This window comes from Phocoena phocoena, chromosome 5 (genome assembly GCF_963924675.1).
Source record: "Phocoena phocoena chromosome 5, mPhoPho1.1, whole genome shotgun sequence".
NCBI lineage: Eukaryota > Metazoa > Chordata > Mammalia > Artiodactyla > Phocoenidae > Phocoena > Phocoena phocoena.
The window spans coordinates 67,607,431-67,619,801 of NC_089223.1; the positions used below are offsets into that span (position 1 = coordinate 67,607,431).

Here is a 12,371-nt window from a genome sequence, read left to right on the forward strand (position 1 = left end):
GATCATCTAAGCCAACCCAGCTTCTCAACCTTTAAAGAGCCTACAAATCACAGGGGCCTGAGAATCTCTTTTTAACGAGCTCCTAGGTGATGCCACGTTGCTGGTCCACACTTTGAGTACAAAGAATACCATCCAGTCCCCTCATTTTCCATATAGAAATGTTAGGCCAGTAGTGACTTTAAGTGTCAGCTCTAAGGCATTTACAAAGTAGCCAGAGAGTGATAGAACTTAGGTACAGAATTCCTGTTTAGACTGCCAATTAAATGCTTTTTTCACTATGTGACTATGACATTTTTATAAATTAAATGTTATTTAAATTTCTTGAGCTGAGACAGACCTATAGCCGTCATTTTTATGATTTGCTTTACTCTTTAGTAATTGTTTTACTAGAATGTCTATACATACATATATTTTTTAACTTCTGTTTACTTTTCAAGCATGGTATGGTTAATGGAGCTTCTCATCCCCCTCCTCTGGAAAGGAGCCCGTGTTCCAATGTATTCCATGTGGTCGAAGGGTTTGCACTTGTCACTCTCTGTAGCAGTCGACCTGCCACTAGGAGATTAGCTGTCAGTGTCCTTAGAGAAATACGGGCTTTATTTGCACTTTTGGAAATACCTAAGGTAAGATTTAGACATCTCATCCAGCTACCTAATGAAAGTACTTAAAAACTCCTTTTGTCCATCCTTATTCCATTTCTGTTTTTACCGACAGGGATAATTTACTTTATAACAAGATCTTTTTGACAGGGTCTAAGCTCACCCACCTGCCCTCGATTCCATTTGTAACAAATAGGGCTAAAGTGAGTTTTAATGTTTACCTAGGTTTGACGGCTTTTCTGAAACATTCCTAAACTTTTTTAGACATGTGATATCTTTTTTATAGGGTGATGACGAATTAGCCATAGATGTGATGGACAGGCTGAGCCCATCCATTCTTGAGAGCTTCATCCATCTCACTGGGGCCGATCAGGTAACTTTAATGATTTTGTGCTATTCAATCGTGTGTTGGAACTTAAGACATACGTATATACATGAGTGTCTTTTACAAATGTCATGCATTAGAAAGTATTTTTGAAAATGGTAAAGGGCTTTAAAAATAAAAAATACTTTTAAAAAAGTGGCATACACACACACAAAGTGGCACTAGTTTATGCTATGGTCAGTACTCTTCCCACAGAAATAAAAATATTTCATCTTTGTAAAATTCCAACCATTCCAATCTAAAAAATTTCTCTTAAGTCTGAAGCTGCTGTCAACTACTGTTTGCTATTTATTACAGTATATAATATTCTTGACCTATATATGCTGGTTAAAAGGCTATGCAGAAAATTTTTGTTGAAATTCGAAGCAAAATATTGCTCTCTGCACCTTCAGTAACTGTATTTGTTTGCTTTGCCACGTAAATTTAAGTGCATAGAGTAAATATATAGTATTTTATGCCCGAGTCATATGTAATTTGACTCATTAAGATGCAGAAAAACACTTTGTCAACACATACATAAGAAAGCTGATGCCAACTTTCTTAGTTTGGCTTGGGGGAAGAAAAGGTCATATATCAAGATTTCAAAACTGATATAAGAATAACCATCACACTTTACCACTTGAAATTATTTTCTTCCCGTTTTGGAATAGCTGGACAAGAGGTTTCTGTGCTTTCCACATAACACTTGGCTCTCATACCTCACGAGTTATATGTAACCAAGAGAGATATTAATAAATTTTATAAACCTAAGAGATGGTTATAAGTATGTGCAATTTAAAGCATTCTGTTTGGGCTTCCCTGGTGGCGCAGTAGTTAAGAGTCCGCCTGCTGATGCAGGGGACACGGGTTCGTGCCCCGGTCCGGGAAGATCCCACGTGCCGCAGAGCGGCTGGGCCCGTGAGCCATGGCCGCTGAGCCTGTGCGTCCGGAGCCTGTGCTCCGCAACGGGAGAGGCCACAGCAGTGAGAGGCCTGCGTACCGCAAAAAAAAAAAAAAAATAAAATAAAAATAAATAAAGCATTCTGTTTTAGATTATTAACCATGAATTGAGAAATGGATGGCTGTCTCTAGTGCCTAAAACAGTGCCTGACTCGGAGCAGGTACTTTATGAATATCTGTTGAATGATCGAGTGAATTGGGCCTCTGTTCAGTTTAAGACTCCGGTTTTTGTTGTTGTTTTGTTGTCATTGTTGTTGTTTGAATCATAAGTAATTTGCTCTTAAGGTAAGTCTTTATCTCTTCAGTATAAGAGCTTTGAATATTATTGAGCAAATATTTGAGAATATGTACCTCTGGAGAGGAGCCCATTTCCCCGTCTGTTCCACTTATGCATATATAGGGCACATCAGCATGAAAGTCAGTGGTTCATTTTTGAGTTCTCTAGCAGCTTCAGTATGCCCGTGAAAGCTGCATATTCATACATGAATTACATAAGTAGTGGTTCTTAAACTTTTTGGTTTATGGATCTTTTTTGAGACTAACACAAACTATGGAATCTCTCTCCAGAAAATTGCATGTACACATGTGCACAAAACAGCTTATATGCAGTTTCAGGAATTCTCTGCTCATATTACCCCTGTTTAAGAACCTCTGTTCTAGAAACTAACAATAGGCCACTTATAGTTAAAAGCAATTTATATGGCAAAACTTTGAAAGTTGTTGAAATATACAATAATCAATTGGTTTTGTTTTTTTTTCTCTGCCTAGACTACTTTGCTGTATTGCCCTAGCTCAATAGATTTACAGACATTAGCAGAATGGAACTCTTCTCCTATTAGCCACCAGTTTGATGTGATTAGTCCATCGCACATATGGATATTTGCACATGTGACCCAAGGCCAAGATCCATGGATTATAAGTCTCTCCAGTTTTTTAAAGCAAGAAAACCTTCCAAAACACTGCCCTACAGCTGTGAGCTATGCTTGGATGTTTGCATACACAAGACTTCAGTTGTTATCCCCACAAGTTGATATAAAGTAAGTTGTTTTTCTAGTGCAGGTTTTAAAATGTATAGACTGTCAGCCTTCATAAGGTATGCATTTGAAAAGTTCTACAAATTGGAAATCCCATAAATAACATGCCATAACATACTGGTATGTGAAGAAGGGAGATGAAAGTTGTAAAGGATCCAGTCTCATTATCCTTTCATTCTTTTCGTATAATTTGGTCTCACCAATTTGTAATCGTTCATTTACTTAATAACACACTGCTTGGTACGTAGTTTGTGTCCAGTGAATGAAAGAATTAATGAGGAAATCATCCGAAGATGAATATGGTTGCGAGTATAGATAAGTTTGTAGATAAAGGGTGAGAAGTGAAGGGAAACTGAGTTCAGTGACCTTACTTTTCCTGACAACACTGTAAGGAAGGCCGTCCACTGTTAGGGATTCGTGATAATGACATTGGTTTTAGTTCTGAGGATAATGGCAAAGAGTTGGAGTAACTGGTGATGTGATGGAGAGTTGATCAAGGCTTTATAACTGCAGGTTAGTCTTGCTCTTAAATTTTAAAGAGAATTTATTTGAGTTTGGGTTCCTGATTTCACCTTATCCAATATGCATGGCATGAGTCCTCCTGTCATATAACTTGACCATATAAACCCAACACCTGGATAAACTTAACACCTTCAGCTCATATTAAAGCCTGCACAGGGCTTCCCTGGTGGCGCAGTGGTTGAGAGTGCCTGCCGATGCAGGGGACACAGGTTCGTGCCCTGGTCCAGGAAGATCCCACATGCCGCGGAACGGCTGGGCCCGTGAGCCATGGCCACTGAGCCTGCGCGTCCGGAGCCTGTGCTCCGCAACGGGAGAGGCCACAACAGTGAGAGGCCCGCGTATCGCAAAAAAAAAAAAAAAAAAAAAATACTGCACAAACCTGGCTTCTCCAGTCTGTACTTTCTCCCTTACTTTCTATCAGTGCTATCCATGTACTTTATGTTGGAGCCAAAATAAACCTCTCAGAGTTCACTGAATGTGGTCTGCAGTGTCTATTCCGTGAGTTTTTGTTCACATGAACCTAGAATGCCTTTTGTTTTCTTTATGCCCTGCCCATATCTGACGCATCGCAAATTCCACCTTATTTTTAAAGCCTTCTCTTATATCTCCAACCCAGAGTAATTATTTCTTCTTTTGCATTTGTGTGTATCTATATATACATTTATATATATAAACATATATATATACACACACACATATATTTTTTGTTTTTGTTTTTACTGTTTATATATACACATACATGTTAATTATATATCTATGTAGATTCTCAGGTATTGTGTATTGGATGCTGGTTTTTTAAAGAAGATTGACACATGCCACCTTGTGTAACATTTATGAACTTATTTAGTGTCCTTTAATTACCATATTTTAAATTATAAGCGCCTCTCCTACCACCATTCCCTATATCCCCTTTCTGCTCTATTTTTCTTCATCAAACTTAGTGCCATCTGACATTGTTTTATTTCTCTATTATATATCTCTCCTAGCACAAATGATGGCAGTGATTTTCATTTTTTTAGCAGGTTTCTGTTTTTGTTTTTTTTTTTACTGCTGTCACAGTGCTCTGAACATTTTTAAGATACTGAGAAACGACGAATCAGTGAAACGATACGTATTATTTATCAATAGATTATAAATCTATTGAAGGTGAGGAATAAAGCTTAGTATTTTCCCTGTCTTTGTTTTGCTCTCAGTCCTTAATCCCAACAGAATTTTTGGTATTTGGAAAGATTTATGGAATTGTTCCAGAATATCTTATTGGTCTAATCTCTCAAAACAGAAATTTGATAGAAGCCTTAAAAATGTAGATATTCTAGGGAAGGGTAAGCTGAGACAAAGTGAGAGAGAGGCATGGACATATATACACTACCAGATGTAAGGTAGATAGCTCGTGGGAAGCAGCCGCATAGCACAGGGAGATCAGGTTGGTGCTTTGTGACCACCTGGAGGGGTGGGATAAGGAGGGAGGGAGATGCAAGAGGGAAGAGATATGGGAACATATGTATATGTATAACTGATTTACTTTGTTATAAAGCAGAAACTAACATACCATTGTAAAGCAGTTATACTCCAATAAAGATGTTAAAAAGAAATGTAGATATTCTTTGACTCTGCAATTCCATTTTCAGGAATTTACTCAAGAAAATAACAAAACATTTATTATAATTAAGCATATATCCAAATGTATAGTGTTGTGTATAATAGGGGAAAATTACTATTAGCTAAAATATCTGACAGTGAAAGTGTGGCTGTATCAATCATGATAATCTCTCTGATATATGGTCATCAAAAATGATGTCATGGAAGTATATTAATTTACATGGAAGATGTTTAAATATATATGTTAAGTATAAAAAAGCATGTACAAAACAAATGAAACAATATTCAGTTTTTATTAAATGAAAGAGATGTATTTATGCCTTTATTTTAATGTATATGAGTTGAAGATATGTAGAAGACTTAACAGTGCTTATTTTGGCATAGGATTAAAGGTGATTTTCATTCTGTTTTCACTTTTTTTCCCTACGTGGAGCATGTATAACAAGTTATACAATGTGACCTGATAAAATACTAGCTGTACTCACAGAAATAATAGATTAGGTTAAAATGATCCTATAATGTGTTTTGTTTTTCAATCTAATATTTTATTCATTATATCTTATTCCACCAGGATTCAGTGGTAGTAATAAAAACTGTATGCTAACCATCTCCCCTAAATTGATAGAAATTTAGCTTTAGTTTAAAAACAAAAACTTTTCAAAACATGTATTATTTATGTCTTCCTGTTTTTCTTCTTCTTTTTTTCAGTAGCCCCATCAATGCTAAGAAAGTAAATACTACCACGAGCAGTGACTCCTACATGGGCCTGTGGAGAAACTACCTGCTTCTTTGCTGCAGTGCGGCGACTTCCACGGCATCTTCAACATCTGCGGGTTCCGTGAGGTGCTCTCCTCCTGAGACGCTGGCGTCCACCCCTGATAGTGGCTACAGCATTGATTCTAAAGTAAGTTTTCTGCACCTGCCACCGAATCCAAATGGAAGCATAAAAATAATGTTTTAAAATTTCTTTTTCAGGACAATAAAATAACTTGGTTGAAAAGTGCATTAGTTACTTGGACTAATACTGAAAATAGTTCAAGAAATCCTATTACTATTTTTATGGGTTCTTAGTTGGAATCAATAATGCGTAAAGTTTTTCTTTTAGAATTTCCCTGGATTGTGTAGGGGTACAAGTAACTTGATAAGAATAGTGACGTAGTCTTCATGATATGACACAAAATATTATCAGGTAGTTGGAGGAAATTGACAAAACTTAACACCTGGGTGTCTAACTTTAACACTGATGACTCTTTTAGAAGTAATTTTTTTACTCATTTTTACAGATCGAGAGAAATAGGCTGATGGATAAACAGCCTATTATATGATGATGAGTGTCTGTAAGGAATTAAGAGACCTGGAAACCCCACTTCCATTAACGAACTTGTAGCGAGCCATTGGATAAATCGTTTAACTCTTTTAGATTATGTACACCACAAGTGAATTTTGAAACGACTTTCATTCTAAAATGTCACCTATCCATTGTCCTTGACCAAATACTGTTGAAATGTCAAATTATTTAGTTGGATGTACTATCATTAGTGGCTGCGATAAATATAATATTTTTTTTCCAGATTATTGGCATCCCATCCCCTTCATCTTTGTTTAAGCACATAGTTCCAATGATGCGCTCTGAGAGCATGGAAATCACAGAATCCCTTGTTCTAGGTCTTGGCAGGACCAACCCAGGAGCTTTTAGGTAATTATCTTTGCATGTTTTCTCTATGCCCTAAAATAGCAAATGTGGCTCCTTGGAGAGAAGGTGAGGTAGAGTACTTATTATCAGGATAGTTGCATATCAGTCCTGACTTTTACCAGCTAATTAGCCATTTAACCTTTAACAGGTTATTTACTTTATCTGAGCCTTTATTTCCTCATTTTGATTGAGTAAATAACACCATATTTTCTTCAAAGAATGATTATGGAAATCAAATATATATTATACATAAATACGTTCTAGAAATTATAAAGTGCCGTGTAAAGTTGTAATATTTTCCTACCTGATTTATTTACACACTGATTCTGTTAGTTTATAATCTTGATCTGTTGCTTAAAACTGTAGGTTTTTTTCCCCTTCTTGTTCAAGAGAATGACTATTCTTAAAATAAGTATTTATGTACATATTTTATATTATTCTTGGTGTTTTTGATAGTCATAAAGCAAATTCTTCATTTTTGCCTGAGTTTCTGCTTTGTTGTTGCCTGATGGATCCTGACTTTATTCTTTTGAGGTTGTCCTCCATTGATATGGGGTGATGTTTGATGTTTTGTCTCCAAGATAACATGTACAACAGAGAATAGGTTAATAAATTGTAATATGTCTGTAGGTGTGGGATAGCATTCATTATAAATGAAGTGTTGGAAGATAATTTTATGACAAGTAAACACACGATCGTGCTAATAGAAAAAGTGAGATACAAAAATGATCTCAATTTCTTAAAAAACAAATCCCCATAAATAGAAACAATTCTGAGGCAGATACTTTAAATGTCTGCAGCAGTTTCTATACATGATGAAATCGTGGATGGATTTTATTTTCTTCTTATTTTTTTGTATTTTCCCAATTTTCTACAACGAGTACATTTGCAATTTAAAATCAGAATATAAGCAAAAGAACAAAAAGATTATTTTCATGAAGTTCATACCCTTTGACCCATTAATCTCCTTTGTAAGGATTAATCCTACGGAGATAATCAGAAATGAAATCAAAGATTAATGTACAAAGATGTTCACTGGACAGTATTTATTTAAAAAGTTAGATAAAATTTAATGAAACAGTAATAACTGAAAATGGTTAGGAAAATTATCAGTACTAGAGCATTATGAATTAATTAATGGCATGTGAAAGTGGTTATTGCTAGTGTTAATTAAAGAAAAAGGGATACTATTTTATATATGTTGGAGTTTCAACTATGTAAAATGTATGTGGGTTGAAAATGATTGGACAGATTGTATTTATCTCTACAAATTAGAATAGGTGGCCTATACCATTTTTTCTGTTTTCCAAATGTCCTACAGAGTGCATGTTATTTCCCAATCAAAACAAAACAAAACAGGGAATTCCCTGGGGGTCCAGTGGTTAGGACTCCACGCTTTCACTGCTTAGGGCCTGGGTTTGATCCCGGATCGGGGAGCTAAGATCCCACAAGCTGCGCGGTGTGGCCAAAACCAAACCAAAGCAAACAAACAAAAATACAATAAAAATTGTGTTTAAAACAGTAGGATTAGGGTTAACACTTGTTAGTTTACATCATTATATTAATATTTACATATTTCTACATGTCAGATTATATATTTAGCTATTAATTAAATGAATGAATATCATTTTTCTTCTAGGGAACTAATAGAGGAATTACATCCCATAATTAAAGAAGCACTTGAACGAAGGCCAGAGGTAAGCTGTGTAGTTTTCTAGCATTAAATATTTATTTGGCAAACGCTTAAAATTGGCTTCTCTATTCTATACAATATAACAAAAGTTAGAAGTTCAGAAGTAAATAAGTAAATAAGTCTAGTGCAGTTTTCAACATTTTAAAAATGTGTAGGACTCTTTCCCCCGCCCCAACAGGAGGTCCTACTCAGAAACCCATTCTGTAATACAGATATATAATTGCTCTACCTGAAGTTAGGATGGTCAGAGTCTGGATTGGAGCCCGCTAACCTTCTCTGTAAACGACCAGATAGTATTTCCATCTTTGCAGGCCATCCTGTCTCTGTTGCAGCTACTCAGTTTTGCTGCCTAGACAACTAAACAAGTGGGTGTTGCTCTGTAGTCCAATAAAACTCTGTTTATAGTTACTGGCAGCAGTGGGTCAGATCTGGCCTGAGGACTGTGTTTTGCCAAGCCCAGGTCTAGATCCCCAAATCTACACATCAGGTTCAGAGCAACTTTCAGAAGCCACATGTCTTTTGGGACAGATGATATGTAATCCATAATTATAACAATTATTCTGCACTCAAATAAAGTCATAGATAAAGGGTTACATGAGCTACAGAGGAGAAAGCCTCTGATTCTGCCCGTGGTGTAAGAGAATGCTTTATAGGTGAAGCATGACATTTGAGGTGAATTTTTGAAGCATAGTCCCCAGTGGACAAGCAAGGGAAAGACATTCTAGGTAGAGGAACGGCATTTGCAAACTTTATTTAAAAATTTTGGACATTGCAGATTTTTCTTTGTAATTATGTCATGGGGAAAGTGACTGAATGTTAGGCTGGAAAGCAAAAAAGGAACTATCTTATGAAAGGCTCTTGGTTTCAGCTTTATCCAGTAGACCAGTGGCAGTGCCCCATATGGCAGTGGAATCTGAGAATTCGCTGGGAGAGCTTGCTAAAGATTATAGATTCCTGGGCCTATTCAATGAGAATCCCTGGAACAGAACTCAGAAATCTATTTTTTACAGCACCTTATATGAATCTGATGTAGAACATTGAATGAGAGTCACTGCTATTAATGTTGGAGATCCTCTGAGGAATTTTAGCAGGAGAGGGAGATGGTGACAATAGCTACTTTTTATAGGGACCTTAAAACAGCATCTGTAATTCTTTACTCCTCGTTTGTAATTCAGCCCTGTGGAGTAGTGATAGTATCTCCATTTTGTAATTGATTAATTTTTGTTTCAGATTGATCGTGTTGGTTACAGTGCAAAATGATTTATTAGAGCGAAGTGGAATTGGAAATAAAATTAAGTAGCAATATTTGTACTTACAAATTTCAGGGCAAAAAGTCATCTTAGCAGGTGAATAGATGTGCACAGTGATGTGCCTTGAATGTATGATATATTTTGAGAGCATTAGATTCACAATCTTTCTATGGACACAAAGTGAAAACAGGTTTACTAAAACTTTGCAAAAATCGTCAAAGATGGTTAAAAAACCATTTCATTCAATATGAATTGCAGCAAACTTCATAAGAGCTAAAAGAAACAGTAAATTTAATGAATTGGTTATCCACAAATTGGCCTGCTTTTGGAAGGCAGAGAACTGGATTGTGGACATGAAAGTGAATGACTAATTTTTAATTGCTCTGTATTATGAAAATTATATCATAAATGACATAACGAGCTATAGAAGAAAGTGCTATAGGAGATGAATTATATCTTACCATTATATGAGTTTCTGCTAGAAGCAGAATCAAGTTAAGATGTTACAGCTATTACCCTAGGTGTTAGTACTTTGGCCCTAGTAAGACAAACATATTAATTCGTGCCATGATTATCAAAGAAATTTGTTTTTGTTTGTATTTTTGTGTGTCAGAATTGTTAAGTGAAAAACCATGGCATGAGCAAAATCTGTGGGGTTTCTCAGTCCCCTGTGTGATATATTCCCTGCCCTTCTGTCATATTATTTGGGAGTATCTTAGGGATTCTTTACCATCCAAAGGGAACAGTTTACTAAACTGTTTCAGTTCCTCTAAAGTTGTCAGATTAGCAAATCTGACCTAAAAGTAACTGTAAAGTGTAGAATTTTATTTTCTCCCCTCATAAGTGTTACTACTGTGTAAAATGTCATTTGATTTTATTTGGCTCGTTAATTTCAGACTATCCACGCATACCTTTTTGATGCAATAGCCACCACAGTGCCCCAAATCTACCTTGCACAAGCAAAATAATGAGCCCCCAAGCTCTAAGACATTCACATTATTCTTTCTAAGTTACACCAGCAACTTTTCTGTCAACTTCCTTGAAGGATTTTTAATTAACATCTTTGTTATCTTTGGAATAGAACATGAAACGACGCAGGCGTCGAGATATTTTACGAGTACAACTGGTACGAATATTTGAACTGCTGGCAGATGCCGGTGTCATTAGTCACAGGTCAGTATTGGATTTTGATTTTTAAAACTTTTTTAAAACTAGGGACTGTAATATTTTTTCTCTGAGGAAATACAGAAAAGCACCTTTGCAACAACAAAAAATCTGTACCACTATAAACATTATTTACCAAAGATGCATCTGGTACATTAACCCATGGCTAAAAAATGTATTGAAGTTCTACCACTGGTACATACTGCTTCAGGCAAAAATTGGGTGTAATGTTCTTATGATTTTAATATTTTGGAGGATCTAGTAATCTAGGCAAGTGGACAGTAGCCTTTTTTTTTTTTTCTTTTGGTGTCTGATCTAACTATGTCTTACCTTGTTCTTAAGATCTATTTCTTCTGGAGTTGTAAAAATCATATGTTTAAAGCCTAAACATTTTAAGGTTTGCAAATTTATTTCAATCAACTATTAATCTATTGTGCTGAGAAAAAGTATGAAATCCAAAACCATAATTCTTGTTTCCACCCTTTTCAAATAAAAATCATAAAACCTGAGCTTATTGTTGACACTAAGACCATCCCCTCGAGGAAAATTCCATCAGCTTTATGTTGAGAAATAACTATTTCCTTAGGAAGGTAAATGGTGTTGCCTGACCATTGAAGGAGGGAAAAAAAAGGAATCTGACCATTTCCAAAAAGGATAACTGAAAAAAGATCCTGAAGAAAAAAGTAGTAATAATCAAACAAGTGTTGTATTTATTGTTACTTTACCATTTGTCCTGATCATTTTTTCTCAGTGTGCCTAACACCTTTCATATTTAGCATCGAATGCTTTTGACAACTGCTTTCAAAATATAGCTTTAATCAAAGAGAATTTAAGCCATTGATTTACTATGATAGTAAATGGAAAACAAATGAAAATAAGAAAAGAGAAACATCACTTTTTTTTTGTCCTCCACAAAAATAAAACAGTGGAAGTTAGCCAAAGTGAATTTGACACTGAACTTGATGCAAAAAATTAACCTAATACACATCTGAATCCTTTTTTCCTTGATTGCTTTTAATGTAATGTTAGTAACACAGTTGCATGTTTTGTTTTTGGATTTGTCTTTTTTTTTTCCCCCCCAAGAGAAATCAATATAAAGTTACCCGTTATGGACTATTATGGACTTTTTATTTTTTTGCTTAAGGAAAAAAAGATGAATTCTGAATGGCAAGACAGCAGGGATCTTTAATTTGTTCACCCAATCGATCCTATGTGCCTGATTCATAGTAGGTACTCAGAGTTTATTCTGGGCCAGGTTATAGTCTACTAAATTGGTTTCCCAGCCACTAAGAAGTCATGACCCAGAGTTTAAAAAACATTCGTTTAAGGAATAAAGGAAAAAATTTCTGAGTGAATATATTCAACATATTTTTATTGTTGTAGACTGATATTTTTAATATGCTCTAGTACCATTGTTGCTTCTTTCTCTTATTTTCATGGCTGTAGGATATTTATAAAAAACTATTCGCAGCTATGAAAAGCATATTTAAAGT

The 12,371-nt window shown here is 35.5% G+C and overlaps 1 protein-coding gene across 1 annotated transcript in view; it reads left to right on the forward strand.

Annotated features, from left to right (window-relative positions):
- The window catches only part of FRYL (FRY like transcription coactivator), a 135,280-nt gene that overhangs the window by 52,606 nt on the left and 70,303 nt on the right, over positions 1 to 12,371 (forward strand). The window contains exons 18-24 of the mRNA XM_065877145.1: positions 438 to 623; positions 886 to 972; positions 2,692 to 2,960; positions 5,787 to 5,982; positions 6,650 to 6,774; positions 8,411 to 8,468; positions 10,796 to 10,887. Coding sequence (XP_065733217.1) covers positions 438 to 623; positions 886 to 972; positions 2,692 to 2,960; positions 5,787 to 5,982; positions 6,650 to 6,774; positions 8,411 to 8,468; positions 10,796 to 10,887 — 1,013 coding nt within the window. The remainder of the gene's footprint in view (positions 1 to 437; positions 624 to 885; positions 973 to 2,691; positions 2,961 to 5,786; positions 5,983 to 6,649; positions 6,775 to 8,410; positions 8,469 to 10,795; positions 10,888 to 12,371) is intronic.